The sequence below is a fragment of the Palaemon carinicauda genome, chromosome 10 (assembly GCF_036898095.1).
Source record: "Palaemon carinicauda isolate YSFRI2023 chromosome 10, ASM3689809v2, whole genome shotgun sequence".
Taxonomy (NCBI): Eukaryota; Metazoa; Arthropoda; class Malacostraca; order Decapoda; family Palaemonidae; genus Palaemon; species Palaemon carinicauda.
The window spans coordinates 132,703,589-132,729,287 of record NC_090734.1 but is presented as its reverse complement, the minus strand read 5'-3'; the positions used below and the strand labels follow the sequence as shown (position 1 = coordinate 132,729,287).

The 25,699-nt window shown below is 39.5% G+C and overlaps 1 protein-coding gene across 1 annotated transcript in view; it reads left to right on the top strand.

The window, feature by feature from the left end:
* The window catches only part of LOC137648270 (chromo domain-containing protein cec-1-like), a 121,231-nt gene that overhangs the window by 62,721 nt on the left and 32,811 nt on the right, over positions 1-25,699 (top strand). Inside the window, exons 3-4 of the mRNA XM_068381197.1 lie at positions 19,798-19,925; positions 24,126-24,213. Coding sequence (XP_068237298.1) covers positions 19,798-19,925; positions 24,126-24,213 — 216 coding nt within the window. The remainder of the gene's footprint in view (positions 1-19,797; positions 19,926-24,125; positions 24,214-25,699) is intronic.

Below are 25,699 nucleotides of genomic sequence, written 5' to 3'. Positions count from 1 at the left end.
CTAGTTGGAAAAGCAAGATGCTATAAGCCCAGGGGCTCCAACAGGGAAAAATAGCCCAGTGAGGAAAGGAAATAAGGAAATAAATAAATGAAGAGAACAAATTAACAATAAATCATTCTAAAAACAGTAACAACATTAAAACAAACATGTCATATATAAACTATTAACAGCATCAAAAACAAATATGTCATAAATAAACTATAAAAAGACTCATGTCCGCCTGGTCAATAAAAAAGCATTTGCTCCAACTTTGAACTTTTGAAGTTCTACTGATTCAACCACCCGATTAGGAAGATCATTCCACAACTTGGTCACAGCTGGAATAAAACTTCTAGAGTACTGCGTAGTATTGAGCCTCGTGATGGAGAAGGCCTGGCTATTAGAATTAACTGCCTGCCTAGTATTACGAACAGGATAGAATTGTCCAGGGAGATCTGAATGTAAAGGATGGTCAGAGTTATGAAAAATCTTATGCAACATGCATAATGAACTAATTGAACGACGGTGCCAGAGATTAATATCTAGATCAGGAATAAGAAATTTAATAGACCGTAATTTTCTGTCCAACAAATTAAGATGAGAATCAGCAGCTGAAGACCAAACAGGAGAACAATACTCCAAAACAAGGTAGACTGAAAGAATTAAAACACTTCTTCAGAATAGATTGATCACCGAAAATCTTGAAAGACTTTCTCAATAAGCCTATTTTTTGTGCAATTGAAGAAGACAGAGACCTTATATGTTCTCAAAAGTAAATTTACTGTCGAGAATCACACCTAAAATTTTGAAAGAGTCATACATATTTAAAGAAACATTATCAATACTGAGATCCGGATGTTGAGGAGCCACCGTCCTTGACCTACTTACAATCATACTTTGAGTTTTGTTAGGATTCAACTTCATACCCCATGATTTGCACCATGCACTAATTCTAGCTAAATCTCTAATAAGGGATTCACCAACCCTAGATCTACATTCAGGGGATTGAATTGATGCAAAGAGAGTAGCATCATCTGCATATGCAACAAGCTTGTTTTCTAGGCATTTGGGAACTATGATCTCCAATACAGGGTCTTTGGAATTAGAGTTTGGTGTGAGATATTGACTTTAGGAGTGAGATAACAACAAAGTATGGTAAAAGTTACGGTCTCCTGTATTTTATTGAAATACGTCTGAGAAAAACATTTTTATACGGAGAATCTCCGATTAATTTTTTTTTTTTTTTTTTGTGAATGAAAACAGTAGAATATAGTTGGGTTTTGATTGTTTTTAAATTAAAAATTACGGTCTCTTGTATTTTATTGAAATACGTCTAAGAACTTCATTTTTTTTTACGGAGAATTTCCGAATAAAATAAGTTTTTTTTTTTTTTTTTTTTTTTTTTAAACAGTAGAATACAGTTGGGTTTTGATTGTATTAAATGTAGGATTTAAGGTTATGGAATTTGAAGGTCAAAGTCTCCAAAAAAAAAAAAAAAAAAAAAATTCCATTTCTGGAACCTTTTTGAAATCTGTGTGACCCATGTTAGCACAGAGTACCCCCTGTAATGTACCAATCCCATGCATGTAATGTATGTATGTATTACTATGTATTCTGACACTGATACGTGGGGTTCTGTGTTTATTTTTTCTCTTGTGATGTGTACTGGCAGCTTAAAGTGCTCCTTACTTTTTAGCATTTGACTAACGTTCCCACTTCTGTATTATTCTGTATTTTATAATTTTGAAATTTAACTTTAAATTGTGATCATTTTTTTTTCGCGTTTGTATGGGTACTTATTTTCATACATAATACTAATGTTTGTGTTTTCACACAAATGTATATATACAGCATAAATATGTATATGTACAGTATATATACATTTATAAAATATATGTATATAATATATATGCATATATTATATAATATATATGTACTATATATACTGTATATATACATACACACACACACACACACACACACATATATATATATATATATATATGTATATTAAAGGTTTGAATGTTATTTTTATTTACTCACGAACGGAAATCCACAACTTTTCAACACGTAATCATTTCGAACTATAATCACTCTTATATATACCTACCTATGACACGCCCTGCATGTGTGTACATACGTTTGTATGCAGCAAAACTACCTCGCATTATATGAAATTTACCACCGACTTAAAACTTAAAACCCCCCTGTTATTCCCCCATGCCTTTTGAATGTCAATCTCAAAACCCGTATAGATATTTAAATCGGCCTCTCACCCCTTAGCAGCAGGAGGCGAGAGGACCCCTGCCTCTTCTCTATTACCAGCATCACTGAGGGGTAGGACCTAGAGTCCTAAACACTTCGCATTCTTTCTAAATTGAACATATCTGATGGACTAAACTTTATGGAGTACTGGGTGTAGCTGAGTGATGCTTGGAGACCTGACCTTTTTAGGCCTGGTTGTTGTTTTTATTGTAACTAATATTTTTTTTAGCAATTCTAACACTTTTTATTTGTAATTTATATATATATATATATATATATATATATATATATATATATATATGTGTGTGTGTGTGTGTGCAAATATGTATATGTAATTATCAAGTATATATGATTAAATATAAATGATAACTATATATGTATATATATATATATATGTATATGTTAATGTTTATACGTAAATATATATATATATATATATGTGTGTGTGTGTGTGTGTGTATATATGTTCATGTTTATACGTAAATATATATATATATATATATATATGTATACAAATACATACATACATATTGATTCCATTCATACATACTACTACCACTATTACTTCAACTGTGACATACTTAAGGGTTTCGCCCAGACCAAAGGGCTCATCAGGTGGGTTTTGCCTACTTCTATATTTGCAGGCTTGGTTCCCACGACCCTTTCCTAAAGCCAAAGCATTCTTAGGCCAGGCATTTAAGCCTCTCAATATAAGGCCAGGCTTTCAGCCATTCATTGTAGGGCCAGCCATTTAGGCCATTCATCCTAATGCAGGGCTTTTATGCCATTCATTATAAGGCTAGACATTTAAGCCACTCATCCTAAGGCCAGGCTTTTAAATCCTTCATTCTAAGGCCAGGCAATTAAGCCTTGCATTAAAGGGCCAGGCATTTAAGCCATTCAACATAAGACTAAGCATTTAAGCCTTTCATCGTGCTGCCAGCATTTAAGCCATTCATTATAAGGCTAGGCATTTAAGCCATTATCATTATGCCAGGCATTTAAGCCATTCATTATTAGGCTCTGCAGTTAAGCTAAACATCATTAGGCTGTGCAAAGGAAAGCATAATTGTGCCAGGCATTTAAGGCAAGCTTCTTTATGCCAGGTATCCAAGCCAAGTATTTTTATGCAATACAGTTAACTCAAGCATTATAAGGCCAGGCAGTTAAGACAAGCATCCCTATACCAGGTAGGGAAGCTGTCCCTCCTTAGGCCAGGTAGTTAAGCCAAACATTCTTAGGCCAGTCAGTTAAGCTAAACATCCTTAGCTGAGGCAGTTACGCTAAACTTCCTTAGGCATGGTTTGTAAGCCATAGTTCCTAAGGCAAGGCATTTAAGCCATACAACCTTAGCCCAGGTAGTTAAGCCAAGCACCCCTATACAAATTAGGTAAGCCAAACATCCCTAGTCCAAGCGTTCATGCCAAACTTTTAGTCCAGTCACCTAGGCCCTTCTTTTTAAGCCAACCAGTTAAGCGTTTCGGTTTTTTCCGGACAGTTCAGCCACACACAGACCAGGTAGTTAAGCCAAACCTTCTTAGATAAGGCAGGTCAGCCAAACATCCCTAGGCCAGGCAGTTAAGCCATACACCCTCAGACAAAGTAGGTTAAGCCCAACATCCTTAGCCTTGTCAGTTGAGCCAAACATCCTTAGCCAAGGCAGTTAAGCCAAACACCATTAGGCCAGGCAGTTAAGCCGAGCACCATTAGGCCAGGCGGTTAAGCCGAGCATCATTAGGCCAGACAGTTAAGCAAAGCATCAGTAGGCCAGACAGTTAAGCAAAGCATCTTTAGGCCAGCCGGTTAAGCCGAGCATCAGTAGGCCAGGCGGTTAAGCCGAGCTTCAGTAGGCCAGGCGGTTAAGCCGAGCATCAGTAGGCCAGGCGGTTAAGCCGAGCATCAGTAGGCCAGGCGGTTAAGCCGAGCATCAGTAGGCCAGGCGTTTAAGCCGAGCATCGGTAGGCCAGAACTTTACAACTAGGGTCATCTCGCGGGAGGAAATTTATTTGAGGGAAAAGTTCATCTCCTAAAAACTTCTCAGCCTTTGAACCCTTGTTTACGAATTTCCCGATTGTTTCCTCTTTTGTTTAGAACGTCTTATTTATTTCCTCTTCTTGTTTACGTGGACAGATGGCAACAGACATCCAAATCGGACGATTAAATCTCAATGGTGGAATACAAAGAAACATTCTCTCTCTCTCTCTCTCTCTCTCTCTCTCTCTCTCTCTTTCTGCTTACTGAAGAGAGAGAGTAAACAAAAATTTCTATACATTAATACATGTCTGTCTCGGTGTGTAGACAGGTCTATGAGAAAGAGAGAGAGAGAGAGAGAGAGAGAGAGAGAGAGAGAGAGAGAGAGATTGTCTTTTCCATTGCCCCACTGATAAACTCTGGTATCCGACGTACATTGATTGTAAGTGATATGGATAGGAAAAGAAGGTGTCTTGGGATGAGGTTGCTGGGCCTACGCCCTTCAACCTGGCTCGGAAAAAGGAGATCTATGGATTCATCAAGATCAGTTCCTTTGAATTTCGTCTTCATTCCAAACTTTATCCCTTCATTAAGGGGTTGGTTGCCTGATGCGCCCTCTCCAACCTTCTTTAACAACCGTTATCCCTTCAATAAGGGGTCGGTTGCCTGATGCGCCCTCTCCAACCTTCTTTAACACCGTTATCCCTTCAATAAGGGGTCGGTTGCCTGTTGCGCCCTCTCCAACCTTCTTTAACACCGTTATCCCTTCAATAAGGGGTCGGTTGCCTGATGCGCCCTCTCCAACCTTCTTTAACACCGGTATCCTTACATTAAGGGGTTGGTTGCCTGATGCGCCCTCTCCAACCTTCTTTGACACCGGTATCCTTACATTAAGGGGTTGGTTGCCTGATGCGCCCTCTCCAACCTTCTTTGACACCGGTATCCTTACATTAAGGGGTTGGTTGCCTGATGCGCCCTCTCCAACCTTCTTTGACACCGGTATCCTTACATTAAGGGGTTGGTTGCCTGATGCGCCCTCTCCAACCTTCTTTGACACCGGTATCCTTACATTAAGGGGTTGGTTGCCTGATGCGCCCTCTCCAACCTTCTTTAACACCGGTATCCTTACATTAAGGGGTTGGTTGCCTGATGCGCCCTCTCCAACCTTCTTTAACACCGGTATCCTTACATTAAGGGGTTGGTTTCCTGATGCGCCCTCTCTAACCTTCTTTAACACCGTTATACCTTCAATAAGGGGTCGGTTGCCTGGTGCGCCCTCTCCAATGCCTTTTAGCAAAGGCATCATCTTCCACCAAACTTTAATCGATCTCTGATTATTCTTTGAGGAAAACTCCCAAATCAGGGTTCTTTTTGCTCACTAAATCTGACTCGAATTATGTATAGAATTTGGGCTATTTATCCAGCTCTGGGCTATGGAGGCCATTCAATGCTGATGGAAAATAATGGGAGGGGGTGGGGTAAAACAACAGTTTGACAACGAAGTAAAAGGTAGAGGAGTTGGAAAGCAAGATGAAGGAAAGGAAGAGAGAACTTTATAACCTCTTTATAACCTTTTATGCTCCACAAACTTTTTTGGGATGACATTGCTGCACCTAACATCTGGTAAAACAGTCCCACACTTATCTACAACCGACGAAATAAAGCATGCACGACACACTGGCGTTTATTAATCTGTTGGAAGACCCAGGCCTACATGTCTGACAACTATGAAGCATGAAGTGGGAGACGATGATTGGAGATGTATTGAATTTACAGCTCGAGATAGAGACGACTGACGAAATCTAACAGAGGCCCTTTGATTCCAGCGAGTCTTTTTCATTCCTTTGTTCAATACGTAGTGAGAAAAACGGACGTTTTAACTTGAAACCTGTGAGACAGGTCTAGGTAGACGGAAGGGCGAGAAGCGGGGAGGGGATGTAGTCCTACCCTGGGGAGAGGGTGTCGGGTGTGTGTTCATATCTAAATATTTTTTCGTTATATTGACGGGTCGCGTACACTAGTATAATAATAATAATAATAATAATGATAATAATAATATTAATAAGCAGAAGAGAAATAAGACATCAGCATTAACTGGCACAACCAAGTGTCATACTTAATTACCTCCATTGGGGGGGGGGGGGGGGGGGGGGGGGGGGGGAGGAGGGGGGGGAGTAGAAATAAGCCAGTCTAAATTAACAGCTTTTCTTAATGATTTTATGAGAGACCAGTGGAATTAATGACGTCAAAGTGCCATTTAACAGGCGAATAGGAAATGAAGAAATAAATCCTTGGAAATTCCGAAGCATGCAATAGGAAATGTCCTTTTTCTCGATGTTGTGGCCGATGTGGTAACGTCCCTGGCTGGGGTTCGAGAACCGCTCGAACTTGTTAGATTCTTTGGTCGCTGCAACCTCACTATTCTTGTTAACTAAGGATTAGAGTTTGGGGGGAGCCTCTAGGTCTATCTGGTGAGTCATCAGCAACCACTGACTGGCCCTCCTTGGTCCTAGCTTGGGTGGAGAGGGGGCTTGGGCGCTGATCATATGGATATATGTCGTATGTATATCAGTGTGCCATTCATGAGCGGCCATTAAACCTTGAAACCGATGGTGATAGGATGGGAGAAGGAAGTTATCATGTCATATGAATCATAAAATCCAATTGTGACTAATCAAAGGCACTGATTAAATTAATGAAAAATTATGGGTTAATTAATTCACTTTATGAAAAACAACAAGAAATACGGCACTTTAATGCCTTCGGTATTTTAAATAATTATAACAATGTTTAAAAGAATAAAATCTATTGTTAATACATGAAAAAAAATTGTTTTTCTTCGAAGAAAAAGAAGTAATAGCTTCATTTTAAACAGTTTCTCTCTCTCTCTCTCTCTCTCTCTCTCTCTCCCTCTCTCTCTCTCTCTCTCTCTCTCTCTCTCTCTCTGTATATATACAGTATATATGTATGTGTGTGTATATATATATATATATATGTGTGTATATATATATGTATGTATGTATACACACATATATCAATATATATGCATATTATATACAACTTATATATATATATATATATATGCATATTATATACAACTTATATATATATATATATATATATTCACACATATATTTGTATATGTATACATATATATATATATATATATATATTTGTGTATATATATATATATATATATATTTGTATATATATGTGTGTGAGAGAGAGAGAGAGGAGAGAGAGAGAGAGAGAGAAATATATACAATATATATATATATATATATTTTTATATATATTTACATATGGATAAATTCATTCAAATTACCCCTAATGAGTCAATATGGATAAATATCAACACAACATCGTGTTCAAATAGAAATAAATTTCTACCTCATACTTGGGATCGAACGCTAGCCCCTTCTAATGAAAGGCCAGGTCGAAACCAACCATGCCACGAGAGGCCAAAAAAGAAATCGGAACCTAACGCTACCCAGCTGTCCGAAGATTCACCTGGCGAGACATGTCTCTTACCAGCGAGTTTTACCCGATTTCCCGGCCCACCACGTGACACAATTGGTAGTAATTCATTCAAATTACCCCTAATGAGTCAATATGGATAAATATCATCACAACATCGTGTTCAAATAGAAATAAATTTCTACCTCATACTTGGGATCGAACGCTAGCATGGTTGGTTTCGACCTGGCCTTTCATTAGAAGGGGCTAGCGTTCGATCCCAAGTATGAGGTAGAAATTTATTTCTATTTGAACACGATGTTGTGTTGATATTTATCCATATTGACTCATTAGGGGTAATTTGAATGAATTACTAGCAATTGTGTCACGTGGCGGGCCGGGAAATTGGGTAAAACTCGCTGGTAAGAGACTGATGTCTCGCCAGGTAAATCCTCGGACAGCTAGGTAGCGTCAGGTTCCAATTTCTTTTATGGTCTCTCGTGGCATGGTTGGTTTCAACCTGGCCTTTCATTAGAAGGGGCTAGCGTTCGATCCCAAGTATGAGGTAGAAGTTTATATATATATATATATATATATATACATTAGATGATTGGGAGACCAAAAAGATCTTGGTGCGAGTGTGGAAATAACCGACTCAATTCTAAACAGCAGAGGTTTTAGATTTGCAAATAATATGATGAAGAGATGTTCCTTATATCAACAGAACGAGGATTTTAATAATACGTATAAAAAGATTGAGACATGTGGGTGTGTTTGTGTTTGTGTGTACGTAAAAATTATGATAGCTGACTAATGATGAACATAAATTATGCATCTTAGTCATTAAAGGAAAAATTAAAAGACTTGAGTGGAGTTAGTACTTTGTGAGTCACATTATATCGCTTACAAGACTTAACTTAGATCCAGTATTTACATCTTTCTCTTCGTGGTTTTATATATATATATATATATATATGTGTGTGTGTGTGTGTGTGTGTATATATAACGGATTTTGAGCGAAGCGAAAAATCTATTTTTGGGTGAGATAGCCATGGGGTCCTGATGGAAGGATCCTATTTGGTAGCTTCCTTGGGTAATCACTACTAGGATTTTCCCAGAGAATTAAACCACAGGTTATCACAGAATTCTAACTTCTGGAGCGAGTATCCTAAGGGTTTCCCCTTAAGACATCGTGTATCAACAGGGGACACGCATGTATTAACGTGCCACATAGCTATCTACACCCCATATAGAGTTAACGCTTCAATATGGCGGACAGAGAGCGGCTGGGAGCTGAGCCGCAGCCAATTTATATACATACATATTGATTCCATTCATACATACTACTACCACTATTGCTTCAACTCTGACATACTTAAGGGTTTCGCCCTGACCAAAGGGCTCATCAGGTGGGTTTTGCCTACTTCTATATTTGCAGGCTTGGTTCCCACGACCCTTTCCTAAAGCCAAAGCATCCTTAGGCAGGGCATTTAAGCCTCTCAATATAAGGCCAGGCATTTAAGCCTCTCAATATAAGGCCAGGCTTTCAGCCATTCATTATAGGGCCAGCCATTTAAACCCTTAGTCCTAAGGCCAGGCTTTTAGGCTATTCATTTTAAGGCCAGACATTTAAGCCATTCATTTCAAGGCCAGGCTTTTAGCCATTAATTTTAAGAACAGGCATTTAAGCCATCCATTATGAGCGTAGGCATTTAAGCCATTCATTATAAGGCTAGGCATTTAAGCCATTCTTTATAAGGCCAGGCATTTAAGCCATTCATTATAAGGCTAGGCATTTAAGCCATTCATCATTAAGCCAGGCATTTAAGCCATTCATTATCAGGCTCTGCAGTTAAGCCAAACATCATTCGGCTGTGCAAAGGCAAGCATAATTGTGCCAGGCATTTAAGCTAAGCATCTTTATGCCAGGTATCCAAGGCAAGCATTTTTATGCAATACAGTTAACTCAAGCATTATAAGGCCAGGCAGTTAAGCCAAGCATCCCTATACCAGGTAGGGAAGCTGTCCCTCCTTAGGCCAGGTAGTTAAGCCAAACATTGTTAGGCCAGTCAGTTAAGCTAAACATCCTTAGCTGAGGCAGTTACGCAAAACTTCCTTAGGCATGGCCTCTAAGCCATAGTTCCTAAGGCAAGACATTTAAGCCATACAACCTTAGCCCAGGTAGTTAAGCCAAGCACCCCTATACAAATTAGGTAAGCCAAACATCCCTAGTCCAGGCGTTCATGCCAAACTTTTAGTCCAGTCACCTAGGCCCTTCTTTTTAGGCCAGCCAATTAAGCGTTTCGGTTTTTTCCGGACAGTTCAGCCACACACAGACCAGGTAGTTAAGCCAAACCTTCTTAGATAAGGCAGGTCAGCCAAACATCCCTAGGCCAGGCAGTTAAGCCATACACCCTCAGACAAAGTAGTTAAGCCCAACATCCTTAGCCCTGTCAGTTAAGCCAAACATCCTTAGCCAAGGCAGTTAAGCCAAGCACCATTAGGCCTGGCAGTTAAGCCAAGCATCATTTTGTCAGGCCAGGCGGTTAAGCCAAGCATCAGTGGGCCAGGCGGTTAAGCCAAGCATCAGTGGGCCAGGCGGTTAAGCCAAGCATGAGTGGGCCAGGCGGTTAAGCCAAGCATGAGTGGGCCAGGCGGTTAAGCCAAGCATCAGTGGGCCAGGCGGTTAAGCCAAGCATGAGCGGGCCAGGCGGTAAAGCCAAGCATGAGTGGGCCAGGCGGTTAAGCCAAGCATCAGTGGCCCAAGCGGTTAAGCCAAGCATCCCTATACCAGGTAGGGAAGCTGTCCCTCCTTAGGCCAGGTAGTTAAGCCAAACATTGTTAGGCCAGTCAGTTAAGCTAAACATCCTTAGCTGAGGCAGTTACGCAAAACTTCCTTAGGCATGGCCTCTAAGCCATAGTTCCTAAGGCAAGGCATTTAAGCCATACAACCTTAGCCCAGGTAGTTAAGCCAAGCACCCCTATACAAATTAGGTAAGCCAAACATCCCTAGTCCAGGCGTTCATGCCAAACTTTTAGTCCAGTCACCTAGGCCCTTCTTTTTAGGCCAGCCAGTTAAGCGTTTCGGTTTTTTCCGGACAGTTCAGCCACACACAGACCAGGTAGTTAAGCCAAACCTTCTTAGATAAGGCAGGTCAGCCAAACATCCCTAGGCCAGGCAGTTAAGCCATACACCCTCAGACAAAGTAGTTAAGCCCAACATCCTTAGCCCTGTCAGTTAAGCCAAACATCCTTAGCCAAGGCAGTTAAGCCAAGCACCATTAGGCCAGGCAGTTAAGCCAAGCATCATTAGGCCAGACAGTTAAGCCAAGCATCATTAGGCCAGACAGTTAAGCTAAGCATCTTTAGGCCATGCAGTTAAGCCAAAAATCACTAAGCCAAGCATCAGTAGGCCAGGCGGTTAAGCCAAGCATCAGCGGGCCAGGCGGTTAAGCCAAGCATCAGTGGGCCAGGCGGTAAAGCCAAGCATCAGTGGGCCAGGTGGTAAAGCCAAGTATGAGTGGGCCAGGCGGTTAAGCCAAGCATGAGTGGGCCAGGCGGTAAAGCCAAGCATGAGTGGGCCAGGCGGCAAAGCCAAGCATCAGTGGGCCAGGCGGTAAAGCTAAGCATCAGTGGGCCAGGCGGTAAAGCCAAGCATCAGCGGGCCAGGCGGTTAAGCCAATCATCAGCGGGCCAGGCGGTTAAGCCAAGCATCAGTGGGCCAGGCGATAAAGCCAAGCATCAGTGGGCCAGGCGGTAAAGCCAAGCATCAGTGGGCCAGGCAGTAAAGCCAAGCATGAGTGGGCCAGGCGGTTAAGCCAAGCATGAGTGGGCCAGGCGGTTAAGCCAAGCATCAGTGGGCCAGGCGGTTAAGCCAAGCATCAGTGGGCCAGGCGGTAAAGCCAAGCATCAGTAGGCCAAGCGGTTAAGCCAAGCATCAGCGGGCCAGGCGGTTAAGCCAAGCATCAGTGGGCCAGGCGGTAAAGCCAAGCATCAGTGGGCCAGGCGGTAAAGCCAAGCATCAGCGGGCCAGGCGGTAAAGCCAAGCATGAGCGGGCCAGGCGGTTAAGCCAAGCATCAGCGGGCCAGGCGGTTAAGCCAAGCATCAGTGGGCCAGGCGGTAAAGCCAAGCATCAGTGGGCCAGGCGGTAAAGCCAAGCATCAGTGGGCTAGGCGGTAAAGCCAAGCATCAGTGGGCCAGGCGGTAAAGCCAAGCATCAGTGGGCCAGGCGGTTAAGCCAAGCATGAGTGGGCCAGGCGGTAAAGCCAAGCATCAGTGGGCCAGGCGGTAAAGCCAAGCATCAGTGGGCCAGGCGGTAAAGCCAAGCATCAGTGGGCCAGGCGGTAAAGCCAAGCATCAGTGGGCCAGGCGGTAAAGCCAAGCATCAGCGGGCCAGGCGGTAAAGCCAAGCATCAGCGGGCCAGGCGGTAAAGCCAAGTATCAGCGGGCCAGGCGGTTAAGCCAAGCATGAGTGGGCCAGGCGGTTAAGCCAAGCATCAGTGGGCCAGGCGGTTAAGCCAAGCATCAGTGGGCCAGGCGATTAAGCCAAGCATCAGTGGGCCAGGCGGTTAAGCCAAGCATGAGTGGGCCAGGCGGTTAAGCCAAGCATCAGCGGGCCAGGCGGTTAAGCCAAGCATGAGTGGGCCAGGCGGTAAAGCCAAGCATCAGCGAGCCAGGCGGTAAAGCCAAGCATCAGTGGGCCAGGCGGTGAAGCCAAGCATCAGCGGGCCAGGCGGTAAAGCCAAGCATCAGTGGGCCAGGCAGTTAAGCCAAGCATCAGTGGGCCAGGCGGTTAAGCCAAGCATCCCTATACCAGGTAGGGAAGCTGTCCCTCCTTAGGCCAGGTAGTTAAGCCAAACATTGTTAGGCCAGTCAGTTAAGCTAAACATCCTTAGCTGAGGCAGTTACGCAAAACTTCCTTAGGCATGGCCTCTAAGCCATAGTTCCTAAGGCAAGGCATTTAAGCCATACAACCTTAGCCCAGGTAGTTAAGCCAAGCACCCCTATACAAATTAGGTAAGCCAAACATCCCTAGTCCAGGCGTTCATGCCAAACTTTTAGTCCAGTCACCTAGGCCCTTCTTTTTAGGCCAGCCAGTTAAGCGTTTCGGTTTTTTCCGGACAGTTCAGCCACACACAGACCAGGTAGTTAAGCCAAACCTTCTTAGATAAGGCAGGTCAGCCAAACATCCCTAGGCCAGGCAGTTAAGCCATACACCCTCAGACAAAGTAGTTAAGCCCAACATCCTTAGCCCTGTCAGTTGAGCCAAACATCCTTAGCCAAAGCAGTTAAGCCAAGCACCATTAGGCCAGGCAGTTAAGCCATGCATCATTTTGTCAGGCCAGGCGGTTAAGCCAAGCATCAGTGGGCCAGGCGGTTAAGCCAAGCATCAGTGGGCCAGGCGGTTAAGCCAAGCATCAGTGGGCCAGGCGGTAAAGCCAAGCATCAGTGGGCCAGGCGGTAAAGCCAAGCATCAGTGGGCCAGGCGGTTAAGCCAAGCATGAGCGGGCCAGGCGGTTAAGCCAAGCATCAGCGGGCCAGGCGGTTAAGCCAAGCATCAGCGGGCCAGGCGGTTAAGCCAAGCATCAGCGGGCCAGGCGGTAAAGCCAAGCATCAGCGGGCCAGGCGGTTAAGCCAAGCATCAGCAGGCCAGGCGGTTAAGCCAAGCATCAGCGGGCCAGGCGGTTAAGCCAAGCATCAGCGGGCCAGGCGGTTAAGCCAAGCATCAGCGGGCCAGGCGGTTAAGCCAAGCATTAGCGGGCCAGGCGGTTAAGCCAAGCATCATTTTGTCAGGCCAGGCGGTTAAGCCAAGCATCAATGGGCCAGGCGGTTAAGCCAAGCATCAGTGGGCCAGGCAGTTAAGCCAAGCATCATTTTGTCAGGCCAGGCGGTTAAGCCAAGCATCAGTGGGCCAGGCGGTTAAGCCAAGCATCAGTGGGCCAGGCGGTTAAGCCAAGCATCAGTGGGCCAGGCGGTTAAGCCAAGCATCAGTGGGCCAGGCGGTAAAGCCAAGCATCAGCGGGCCAGGCGGTTAAGCCAAGCATCAGCGGGCCAGGCGGTAAAGCCAAGCATCAGCGGCCAGGCGGTTAAGCCAAGCATCAGCGTGCCAGGCGGTTAAGCCAAGCATCAGCGGGCCAGGCGGTTAAGCCAAGCATCAGCGGGCCAGGCGGTTAAGCCAAGCATCAGCGGGCCAGGCGGTTAAGCCAAGCATCAGCGGGCCAGGCGGTTAAGCCAAGCATCAGCGGGCCAGGCGGTTAAGCCAAGCATCAGCGGGCCAGGCGGTTAAGCCAAGCATCCTTAAACCTAAAAAAAAAAAAAAACTATATATATATATATATATATATATATATATATATATATATATATATATATATATATATATATATGCCAGGCAGTTAAGACAAGCATCAGCGGGCCAGGCGGTTAAGCCAAGCATCAGCGGGCCAGGCGGTAAAGCCAAGCATCAGCGTGCCAGGCGGTTAAGCCAAGCATCAACGGGCCAGGCGGTTAAGCCAAGCATCAGCGGGCCAGGCGATTAAGCCAAGCATCAGCGGGCCAGGCGGTAAAGCCAAGCATCAGCGGGCCAGGCGGTTAAGCCAAGCATCAGCGGGCCAGGCGGTTAAGCCAAGCATCAGCGGGCCAGGCGGTTAAGCCAAGCATCAGCGGACCAGGCGGTTAAGCCAAGCATCAGCGGGCCAGGCGGTAAAGCCAAGCATCAGCGGGCCAGGCGGTAAAGCCAAGCATCAGCGGGCCAGGCGGTAAAGCCAAGCATGAGCGGGCCAGGCGGTTAAGCCAAGCATCAGTGGGCCAGGCGGTTAAGCCAAGCATCAGCGGGCCAGGCGGTTAAGCCAAGCATCAGTGGGCCAGGCGGTTAAGCCAAGCATCATCAGGCTAGCCAGTTAAGCCAAGCATCCTTAAACCTAAAAAAAAAAAAAAAACTATATATATATATATATATATATATATATATATATATATATATATATATATATGCCAGGCAGTTAAGACAAGCATCTTTAGCCTAGGCAGTTAAGCCTGGCATCCTTAAACCTAAGAAAAAAAAATAAAAAATCAATATTCCTTTCACAAAATAAAAATAAAATTATATTCCCTTAAATAAATGAAAAATATTCCTATCACAAATTTTTTTTTCCTTAATTTTGGATATTTTCCTCTTGAGTTTGTTCGTTATGAACCTTATTTTCGTCAGTTTCCAAAACTGGAACCCCTAGTGAACCAAGGGGGGCCCAAGAGAACTGGTTCCGTTTTAGTTTCTTCTTCTTTGGTTTCTTTACCAAAAGTTTCCTTGTAGGTCCTTCTCCTTCTTGTTTTTCTTCCTTCACAACGACTACTTTATCATCAGCATCTGCTGCATTTCCACACGTTTCAACGTCACCCATTCCTTCTTCTTTTTTAACGTGCTCCAATTCTCTCTTCTGAAGTTCCTTCTTCAGTGAAGAGATGACGTCCTTCGCTGCTGACAATTCTTTCTTCATTTGATCTTCTAAGTTGGTCATTCGAACGATTTTACCGTTCAAATTTTTTTCTCGTTTATTTTTGTTCTCCAGTTGTTCCCGAAGACCTTCGTTCTTCTTTGTAATTGAGAATACTGCCTCCTTTAGCTCATTATTTTGTAGTAGAGCTTTAGAAATCTTCTCCTGCAGCTCTTCTATTAGACTTTGGTGTCGTTGACTTTTTTTGTGATCATCAGCACGAGCCTGCATCAGCTCTTTTTCTAGTTGGGTTTTTTCTCGAGCCAATTCTTCATAAAGGAAGCTTCGTTCCTTAAGGGATGTTTGGAGATCTTCATTCTCTGCTAAAAGGGTCGATTTCTGCTCGTCATGATCCTGGATTTCCTTCTTGGCCTTTTCCAGTGCCTCAGTCAACTGGACTATTTTCATTTTGTATTCTTCTTCCCAAGTCACTTTATCTTCAAGCTCTTGTTTCAGAGCTTCTTTCTCTTTCACAAGTGCTGATTTTATCTGATTATGAACATAATTTTTCTTCTCTGCGAATTCCAGTTGTTCTCGAAGACCTTCGTTCTTGTTTGTAATTGTGAATACTGCCTCCTTTAGCTCATTATTTTGTAGTAGAGCTTTAGAAATCTCCTCCTGCAGCTCTTCGATTAGACTTTGGTGTCGTTGACTTTTTTTGTGATCATCAGCACGAGCCTGCATCAGCTCTTTTTCTAGTTTTGTTTTTTCTAGAGCCAATTCTTCATAAAGGAAGCTTCGTTCCTTAAGGGATGTTTGGAGATCTTCATTCTCTGCTAAAAGGATCGATTTCTGCTCGTCATGATCCTGGATTTCCTTCTTGGCCTTTCCCAGTGCCTCAGTCAACTGAACTCTTTTCATTGTGTATTCTTCTTCCCAAGTCACTTTATCTTCAAGCTCTTGTTTCAGAGCTTCTTTCTCTTTCACAAGTGCTTGAATCACAGCCTGTTTAATGGCAAGTTCCTCAGCCAAATCTTCATTCTTTGTCCTGAGATCTTCAATCTCGGTGTGTCCGTCCGTCTGAACAGTTACATCTGTGTTAGAGACTGGTCCAGTTTCTACTTGAACTTGCACATCTCTGTTAGAGATAAGAAGTTCAGTGTCTACTTGAATTTGTACGTCTCTATTAGAGACAGGACTCCCTGTGCCTCCTGACAGCAGCAGCTTTTCCTCCTGGTCGGAAAGCAAAGGATCCTTCCCACTGATTACAGCTTCTGTCTCCTCAGAAACTGCGTCGAGTTCCTCCTGGTCCAAGACAGGCTCGAGTGCCTCACTCTTATCCTGCTCGGCCCAGAATTTCCTCATGAGAAGACCACCTCCCAAAATGAGGCGTAGGCCTTCCATTTCCATCAACCGGGGTTGCTGGTCCTGAAACCCGTCCTCGGAAGATGGACCTCCAAGAAGATATTTCTTCCCGTACTGGCTGATCGCTTTGAATGCGTTTTGTGTGAACATCTTTGTTATAAAACTCAGAAGGCAGATCACTTGACTTTGATCAGGTATAATTTGAAGAAATCGAGGTAGGTCCTCGCAGAAATATCAACTCCGAGATTGAAGGAATTTCGAAGACTGGAGACGTCTTCGTTGGCTTCGAGATCGTCTCATGAAACTGATTCCGATAATTCGAATGAGGGAGCGAGACTTTGAAGACGTCTTCGTTCGCTTTGGGAAAAATCTTCACTTGGTCTTCACCGAAACTACCTTTCTACTCTTGAAGACATAAGTTTGTCTATTCTCATTTTTTTCCAAAACACGAATCTTATTCCGCCATTGAATTTCTTTTAGTAATTTCTTTTCCCCGAAGGAAATATATAGAAAGATAGATAGATAGATAGATAAATAGATAGATAGATGAATAGATAGATAGAGAAATAGATAAATAGATAGATAGATAGAATTGTATTTATAAGAAAAAGCTGAAATTCTTATGAGGTGTGAATGAAGTCTCGGATGAAAACGGGATGGTGTGAAGCCCTCTGAAGACATCGTTGGGTTGGAGACGATTCTTCTGCAAGTCTTCACCGAAGATTTCTATCTGCTCCAGTAGAAGACTTGCGTTTTTCTCCCCGAAGGAAATCTTTGAAAATATATATAAAAAAAAAAAATCAAATTGATGTAATAATTAAACTCTTATCGAGTTCCGCCATTTTGTTTTAGTCTCTGGAAAATGTTAAAGATTTAAGAACTGAAAAAAATGACTAATTTATAGTTTTATTTACTTTCCTTTTTCTCTATCGAAAGATTTTTATACTTTGTTGTTATTTCATATGAAAATTAAAAGTAATTCCATTATTATTATTATTATTATTATTATTATTATTATTATTATTATTATTATTATTATTATTTTCAATTATTTTGACGTTTATTAAGCTTATATATATATATATATATATATATATATATATATATATATATATATATATATATATATATATATATATATATATATATATTCATCATCATCATCAGCCGTTACTAGTTCATTTCATGATAAAGGCTTCAGACACGTCTCCATTCTCGTCTGTTCATGTTCATTCTATGTCAATCTATACCTGCATGTTTTCATATTTCGTCAATCCTTCGTCTTCTCTTCCTTTCAGTGATCCTTTAGCAATTACTAGGAAGCCTCTCTTATATTCCTAATGTCCATCTGTTATTATTTGTCTAGATTTTATCAGCTGGCCTTAACAATTGATGTATGTGCATTGAAATATTTAATAATAAACCGTATGATTTTAATTAAGTTCTATACCAGATCATAAATTCATATAACATGAACTTTTGATTTAATTTAAAACGTTTAATACAATACAAAACGTTATACAATATGAAACTTTTAATACAAAACATTATTACAAAACGTTTAATACAAAACTTTTAATATAGATCCTTTAATACAAAACGTGTGATACAATTTTTTTAATTTAAATATTTTAATACAAAACGTTTAATACAAATCTTTTAATACAAAATGTTTAATACAAAACTCTTAATACAAATCTTTTAATACAAATCTTTTAATACAAAATGTTTAATACAAAACTCTTACTACAAAACTCTTAATACAAATCTTTTAATACAAAATGTTTAATACAAAACTCTGACTACAAAACTCTTAATACAAATCTTTTAATACAAAATGTTTAATACAAAACTCTTAATACAAATCTTTTAAAACAAAACGTTTAATACAAAACTCTTACTACAAAACTCTAAATACAAAATATTTAATACAAAACTCTTAATACAAATCTTTTAATACAAAACGTTTAATACAAAATTCTTAATACAAAACGTTTAACATAAATCTTTTAATACAAAACGTTTAATACAAATCTTTTAATACAAAATGTTTAATACAAATCTTTTAATACAAAACGTTTAATACAAAACTCTTACTACAAAACTCTTAATACAAATCTTTTAATACAAAACGTTTAATACAAAATTCTTAATACAAAACGTTTAATATAAATCTTTTGATACAAAACGTTTAATACAAATCTTTTAATACAAAACGTTTAGTACAAATCGTTTACTACAAAACTCTTACTACAAATCTTTTAATACAAAACGTTTAATACAAAATTCTTGATACAAATCTTTTAATACAAATCTTTTGATACAAAACGTTTAATACAAATCTTTTAATACAAAACGTTTAATACAAAATGTTTAATACAAATCTTTTAATACAAAATGTTTAATACAAAACTCTTACTATAAAACTCTTAGTACAAATCTTTTAATACAAAACGTTTAATACAAAATTCTTAATACAAAATGTTTAATACAAATCTTTTAATACAAAACGTTTAATACAAATCTTTTAATACAAAACGTTTAATACAAAACTCTTACTACAAAACTCTAAATACAAATCTTTTAATACAAAAAGTTTAATACAAATCTTTTGATACAAAACGTTTAATACAAATCTTTTAATACAAAACGTTTAATACAAATCTTTTGATACAAAACGTTTAGTACAAATCGTTTACTACAAAGCTCTTAATACAAATCTTTTAATACAAAACGTTTAATACAAAATTCTTAATACAAAACGTTTAATATAAATCTTTTAATACAAAACGTTTAATATAAATCTATTAATACAAAACGTTTAATACTAATCTTTTAATACAAAACGTCTAGTACAAATCGTTTACTACAAAGCTCTTAATACAAATCTTTTAATACAAAACTCTTAATACAAAACTCTTAATACAAAACGTTTAATACAAAACTCTTAATACAAATCTTTTGATACAAAACGTTTAATACAAATCTTTTAATACAAAACGTTTAATACAAATATTTTAATACAAAACGTTTAATACAAAATTCTTAGTACAAAACGTTTAATATAAATCTTTTAATACAAAACGTTTAATACAAATCTTTTAATACAAAATGTTTAGTACAAATCGTTTACTACAAAGCTCTTAATACAAAACGTTTGGTACAAAACTTACTACAAAACGTCTAATACATAACGTCTAATACAAAACGTTTAATACAAAACGTTTGATTTTAATACAAAACGTTTAATACAAAACGTTTGATTTTAATACAAAACGTTTAATACAAAACGTTTGATTTTAATACAAAACGTTTTCCTTTCTTCAGACATGATGGCTTTGAAATCCCAGCTGCAGTTTGAATGGAGCCCCAGTCTCGTCCGGGATCCCATTGAGATGGCCGGACTGCTAGAAGGGGACATCCTACCCCATCCAAGGGCTCAAGGGATCAAGCAGGTAAATGCATGGTCACATAGCTAGAAGTTTTATTCCAGCTTTAACCAGTTTGTGGAATGGTCTTCCTAATCAGGTAGTTGAATCTGTGAAACTAAAGATGTTTGAAAATGCAGTTTTTTTTTTTTTTTTTTTTTATGTTTTTGATCTTGAGATATTTTGTATTAAGTATTCATTACTTCTCATGTAGTTTATTTCCTTATTTCCTTTCCTCACTGGGCTATTTTTTCCTTTTGGAGTCCTTGGGGTTTATAGCTTCTTGCTTTTCTAACTAGGGTTGTAGCTTAGCTAATAATAATAATAATAATAATCATAATAATAATAATAATAATCCCATATTTCCTTTCCTCACTGAGCTATTTTTTCCTGTCGGAGCCCTTGGGCTTATAGCATCCTGCTTTTCCTATTACGGTAGTTAGTTAGCTAATAATAATAATAATAATAATAATAATAATAATAATAATAATAATAATAATAATAATAATAATAATAATAATAATAATAATAATAATAATAACATAAAAATGAAAATAATAATAATAATAATAATAAAGAAAATAACATAAAAATGAAAATAATAATAATAATAGTAACAAAAAGTAATGTAATGTGAGAGATTTAGCATAAATATGTCTTTAAACTTTGAAGAAAAATGCTATCTGAATAAACCAGCTATTTTAAGTAAAAAAAATAGTTTGAAATGAGATATAACAGGTTTGACTGATGATGGGGTGGTGGAGAGAACCTCCAAAAAGCGACCCGGATTTATGCTGAGGACCCACTATAGCTTCTAGTTTTTTGGAGGGTCAAGTCACCTTTTGGTTCTAGTTAGGTCAATTTTTTTTTTTAAATTTTTTTTTTTTTTTACACGTAGATATTTAGATTGATATGGGTTCTCGGCAATGTTATGCTTTCGTGGTTCCTTAATGTTAGTTGCCAAGAAATTTATTACCTCCGCCAACGAGGTTGGAAGGAGGTTATGTTTTCGCCCCTGTTTGTGTTTGTTTGTGAACAGCTTCCTGGCCACAATTTTAACCGTAGAGTAATGAAACTTGCAGGGATTGACTTTTATGTTAAAAGCTGGATTTGATTAAATTCTGGAAGGTCAAGGTCAAAGGTCACGGGCAAGCAAAATTTTCCAATTCACGTAATCAGCCATAAGTTTGGACATCGTTGTCACAGAGACTTCAAACTTGGTTCTTATTTGAGTGTATGAAAATCCACGCCAATTAATATATGTTATGAGAGACCCACTTGTTGTTAGATGTATTGACTTCTTACATTTCCTAGATGACTGGTTATTTAAAATAATTGCTAAGAACATGCGTAATATTTTCCCGGTTTCAGCCAATTGCCACAAGGAACTTATTTCAGGCAGTGATGCTATGAATAAAAACCCCACTAGTTATTTCCTTTCACTTAAAGTTTCACTGTTGTACATCAGTTATTCGAAAGAATTTTATTGACGGAAAATGCAAAAGTATTTTTTTCTATTTTTTTTTTTTTTTTTTTTGATGATGATGATGATGATGATGATACAGTACAACTGACTTTGACAGGAAAAAATATAGGTTCAAATTATAATCCATTATCACCATTTCTATTATCATTCATAAGTATTGAACTTCTCTCTTATATATAACAGACATAGTATAAAATGAAATGGAAATATGAAACAGAGATTTGTTTTAATTTATTCCTATTGTCCCCATCAACAGTTTGGTCCTAAACGTTGCTCTCAAAGGTACTCATTTTTTTTTACTTGGGATACCTTAACGTGGTGAAAAAGGATTGTGTATCGCCCCAATCAGTAATGCAATACTAGTCAGAGCCATCCATACTAGGTTGGTTTGCTGTAAGCGATCAGACGAAAATCTCATACCATCACCAATCTGCACTGGCCAGTGTAGTGATGAAAACTGGCCCAACTCCAGACATGATTAAGGACAGGCCTAAGGCCTTTGTCCCAGGTTGCCAGATTTTCTAAATGGGAAAAGGCCAACTTATAATCAACCACAGCTTTAAAAGGCCAACGTCTGATCGATTGGAGCTTTAAAAGGCCAACATCTGATCAACTGCAGCTTTAAAAGGGCAACGTCTGATCAATTGGAGCTTTAAAAGGCCAATGTCTGATCAATTGGAGGTTTTAAAGGCCAACGTCTGATCAATTGGAGCTTTAAAAGGCCAATGTCTGATCAATTGGAGGTTTTAAAGGCCAACGTCTGATCAATTGGAGCTTTAAAAGGCCAATGTCTGATCAATTGGAGGTTTTAAAGGCCAACGTCTGATCAACTGCAGCTTTAAAAGGGCAACGTCTGATCAATTGGAGCTTTAAAATGCCAATGTCTGATCAATTGGAGGTTTTAAAGGCCAACGTCTGATCAATTGGAGCTTTAAAAGGCCAATGTCTGATCAATTGGAGGTTTTAAAGGCCAACGTCTGATCAATTGGAGCTTTAAAAGGCCAATGTCTGATCAATTGGAGGTTTTAAAGGCCAACGTCTGATCAACTGCAGCTTTAAAAGGGCAACGTCTGATCAATTGGAGCTTTAAAAGGCCAATGTCTGATCAATTGGAGGTTTTAAAGGCCAACGTCTGATCAACTGCAGCTTTAAAAGGGCAACGTCTGATCAATTGGAGCTTTAAAAGGCCAATGTCTGATCAATTGGAGGTTTTAAAGGCCAACGTCTGATCAACTGCAGCTTTAAAAGGGCAACGTCTGATCAATTGGAGCTTTAAAAGGCCAATGTCTGATCAATTGGAGGTTTTAAAGGCCAACGTCTGATCAATTGGAGGTTTTAAAGGCCAACATCTGATCAACTGCAGCTTTAAAAGGGCAACGTCTGATCAATTGGAGCTTTAAAAGGCCAATGTCTGATCAATTGGAGGTTTTAAAGGCCAACGTCTGATCAACTGCAGCTTTAAAAGGGCAACGTCTGATCAATTGGAGCTTTAAAAGGCCAATGTCTGATCAATTGGAGGTTTTAAAGGCCAACGTCTGATCAACTGCAGCTTTAAAAGGGCAACGTCTGATCAATTGGAGCTTTAAAAGGCCAATGTCTGATCAATTGGAGGTTTTAAAGGCCAACGTCTGATCAACTGCAGCTTTAAAAGGGCAACGTCTGATCAATTGGAGCTTTAAAAGGCCAATGTCTGATCAATTGGAGGTTTTAAAGGCCAACGTCTGATCAACTGCAGCTTTAAAAGGGCAACGTCTGATCAATTGGAGCTTTAAAAGGCCAATGTCTGATCAATTGGAGCTTTAAAAGGCCAATGTCTGATCAATTGGAGGTTTTAAAGGCCAACGTCTGATCAACTGCAGCTTTAAAAGGGCAACGTCTGATCAATTGGAGCTTTAAAAGGCCAATGTCTGATCAATTGGAGGTTTTAAAGGCCAACATCTGATCAACTGCAGCTTTAAAAGGGCAACGTCTGATCAATTGGAGCTTTAAAAGGCCAATGTCTGATCAATTGGAGGTTTTAAAGGCCAACGTCTGATCAACTGCAGCTTTAAAAGGGCAACGTCTGATCAATTGGAGCTTTAAAAGGCCAATGTCTGATCAATTGGAGCTTTAAAAGGCCAATGTCTGATCAATTGGAGGTTTTAAAGGCCAACGTCTGATCAACTGCAGCTTTAAAAGGGCAACGTCTGATCAATTGGAGCTTTAAAAGGCCAATGTCTGATCAATTGGAGGTTTTAAAGGCCAATGTCTAATCAACCACAGCTTTAAAAAGCCAACCCATTATTAGAAAAAGGCCAAAAATGTAGTATTCAAAACCCACATTTTATTTCATGATATTACTAAAGGCCAACTAATTTTAAAAAAGGACAAATTTGAAATTTTTTGGCCTGAAAAAGGCCAAACTGGCAACCCTGCTTTTGTCCTATAAATGACTAAAAACGGTTCCATTTGTTGTTGTTGAAGGTGTGCAAGGGAAATTTGTCACTCATTATCGCCAGATATGTAGGTAATGAGGACGAATAATTTAGAACACAGACTATAAGTTCATTTCTTTTACAATGTTTGTGTTAGATCATTTTTTTTTAGTTTTATCTTCAATATGTTGATTTTTGTACAGTCCAGAAGCTCTAGGCAAAGCCAGGTATTAACAACAAAAGGAGAGACCAATTGTTATGTTAATCTCATTTTTCTTGGAACTATTTGTAATTTTTGTAGTTATATTTTTCTCTTTATCTTTCCAGGGAGGCGCCCAAGATAAAAACGCAGTGTCGGATTATTTCAGACTGTGGCCTGGAGGTGTCGTACCTTATCAGTTTTCAGCTGAATTCAGTAAGTATCGAAATCATTATTTCAAAGTTTATGACAAACCCCACCATTAAGGTGATCTTTCACTGTATCTTTAGCCATTTTAAAAAGGAACTTTTTATACACCATATGTAAATGGAGAAGTGCTGAACTCAGAGACTTATATTGAAAAAATTATTTTAAAGCTTTTGACAAAATACCCCATTAAGTTGCTCTCTCTCTCTCTCTCTCTCTCTCTCTCTCTCTCTCTCTCTCTCTCTCTCTCTCTCTCTCTCTCTCTCTCTCTCTCTCTCTCTCTCTCTCTTCATTATAACTCCACTCTACTTTTAATTATATTTTCATTATTAACCTTTTATATTAGATGCATTTAACCAAATAAACGTACTACCTAAAACAGCCACAGTAGCATGAACAGCGTTAGAACTTAGCCCCCAGCTTCGTCGCGAAAGTTTCACCCTAAGCAATCGTTAGCTGATTGAAAGGAAACACTTTCACTAAGCAACAACAACAACAACAACAGTAGGAAGAGGTGGGCACCACAATGATGTCATGGGGGTAATCTTCACTTCCTTGCGAACTGAATACAGGATGCGTTGTAGCCACCCACGGGCCTACTAATATTGCTACTTCTACTGCTAGTAAAAATAGCAATTTCTACTGCTAGTGTTCGCCCTTAGATGTCTGGATGCCAGGGAACCCCAAATCAATCAATCAATCAGTCTACTGCTAGTACTGATGATAATAATGATAATAATAATAATAATAATAATAATAATAATAATAATAATAATAATAATGATAATAATAATCTCCCTTATACCGTGTATATATATATATATATATATATATATATATATATATATATATATATATATATATATATATATATAGATATAGTCATGCTCAGCAACATTGCCAGACGTATAACTACTAGGCCTCTGACTCTCTCGTCCTTCGGTCAGAGAGTGAGAGGGAGTATTCATACCTCGGTGGAGGGGAGTACCCCTATAGGAAAGGGAGATTGGTTGGGAGGATTTGAATCTTTGTGTGCATATTTATCTAGATATCTAGCCAGCCGTATTTTTGACGGGTTGCGTATACTACTACTACTACTACTACTACTACTACTACTACTACTACTACTACTAATGATAATAATAATAATAATCGGAAAGCTTACAGCAACATAGGCAGTTAAATTGACACTCTCCATTACGTGAAGAAAACAATGACAGGACGAAGTAGGTCACTGTAGATTAGAAAGCAGCGGGAAAAAGATTACAAAAGAAGATTTTTCATTTTTCATCAACCAAAACAATGATTCTTTCACGATGAAGGATATGCAATTGGCAAAACTTTGGGATGTGTTAGTTGGTGACGCGTTTAATTACCTCCGCCAACGAAGTTGGATGGAGGTTATGTTTTACCCCCTGTTTGTTTGTTTGTTTGTTTGTGAACAGTTTCCTGGCTACAACTTTAATCGTAGAGTAATGAAACTTGCAGGGATTAA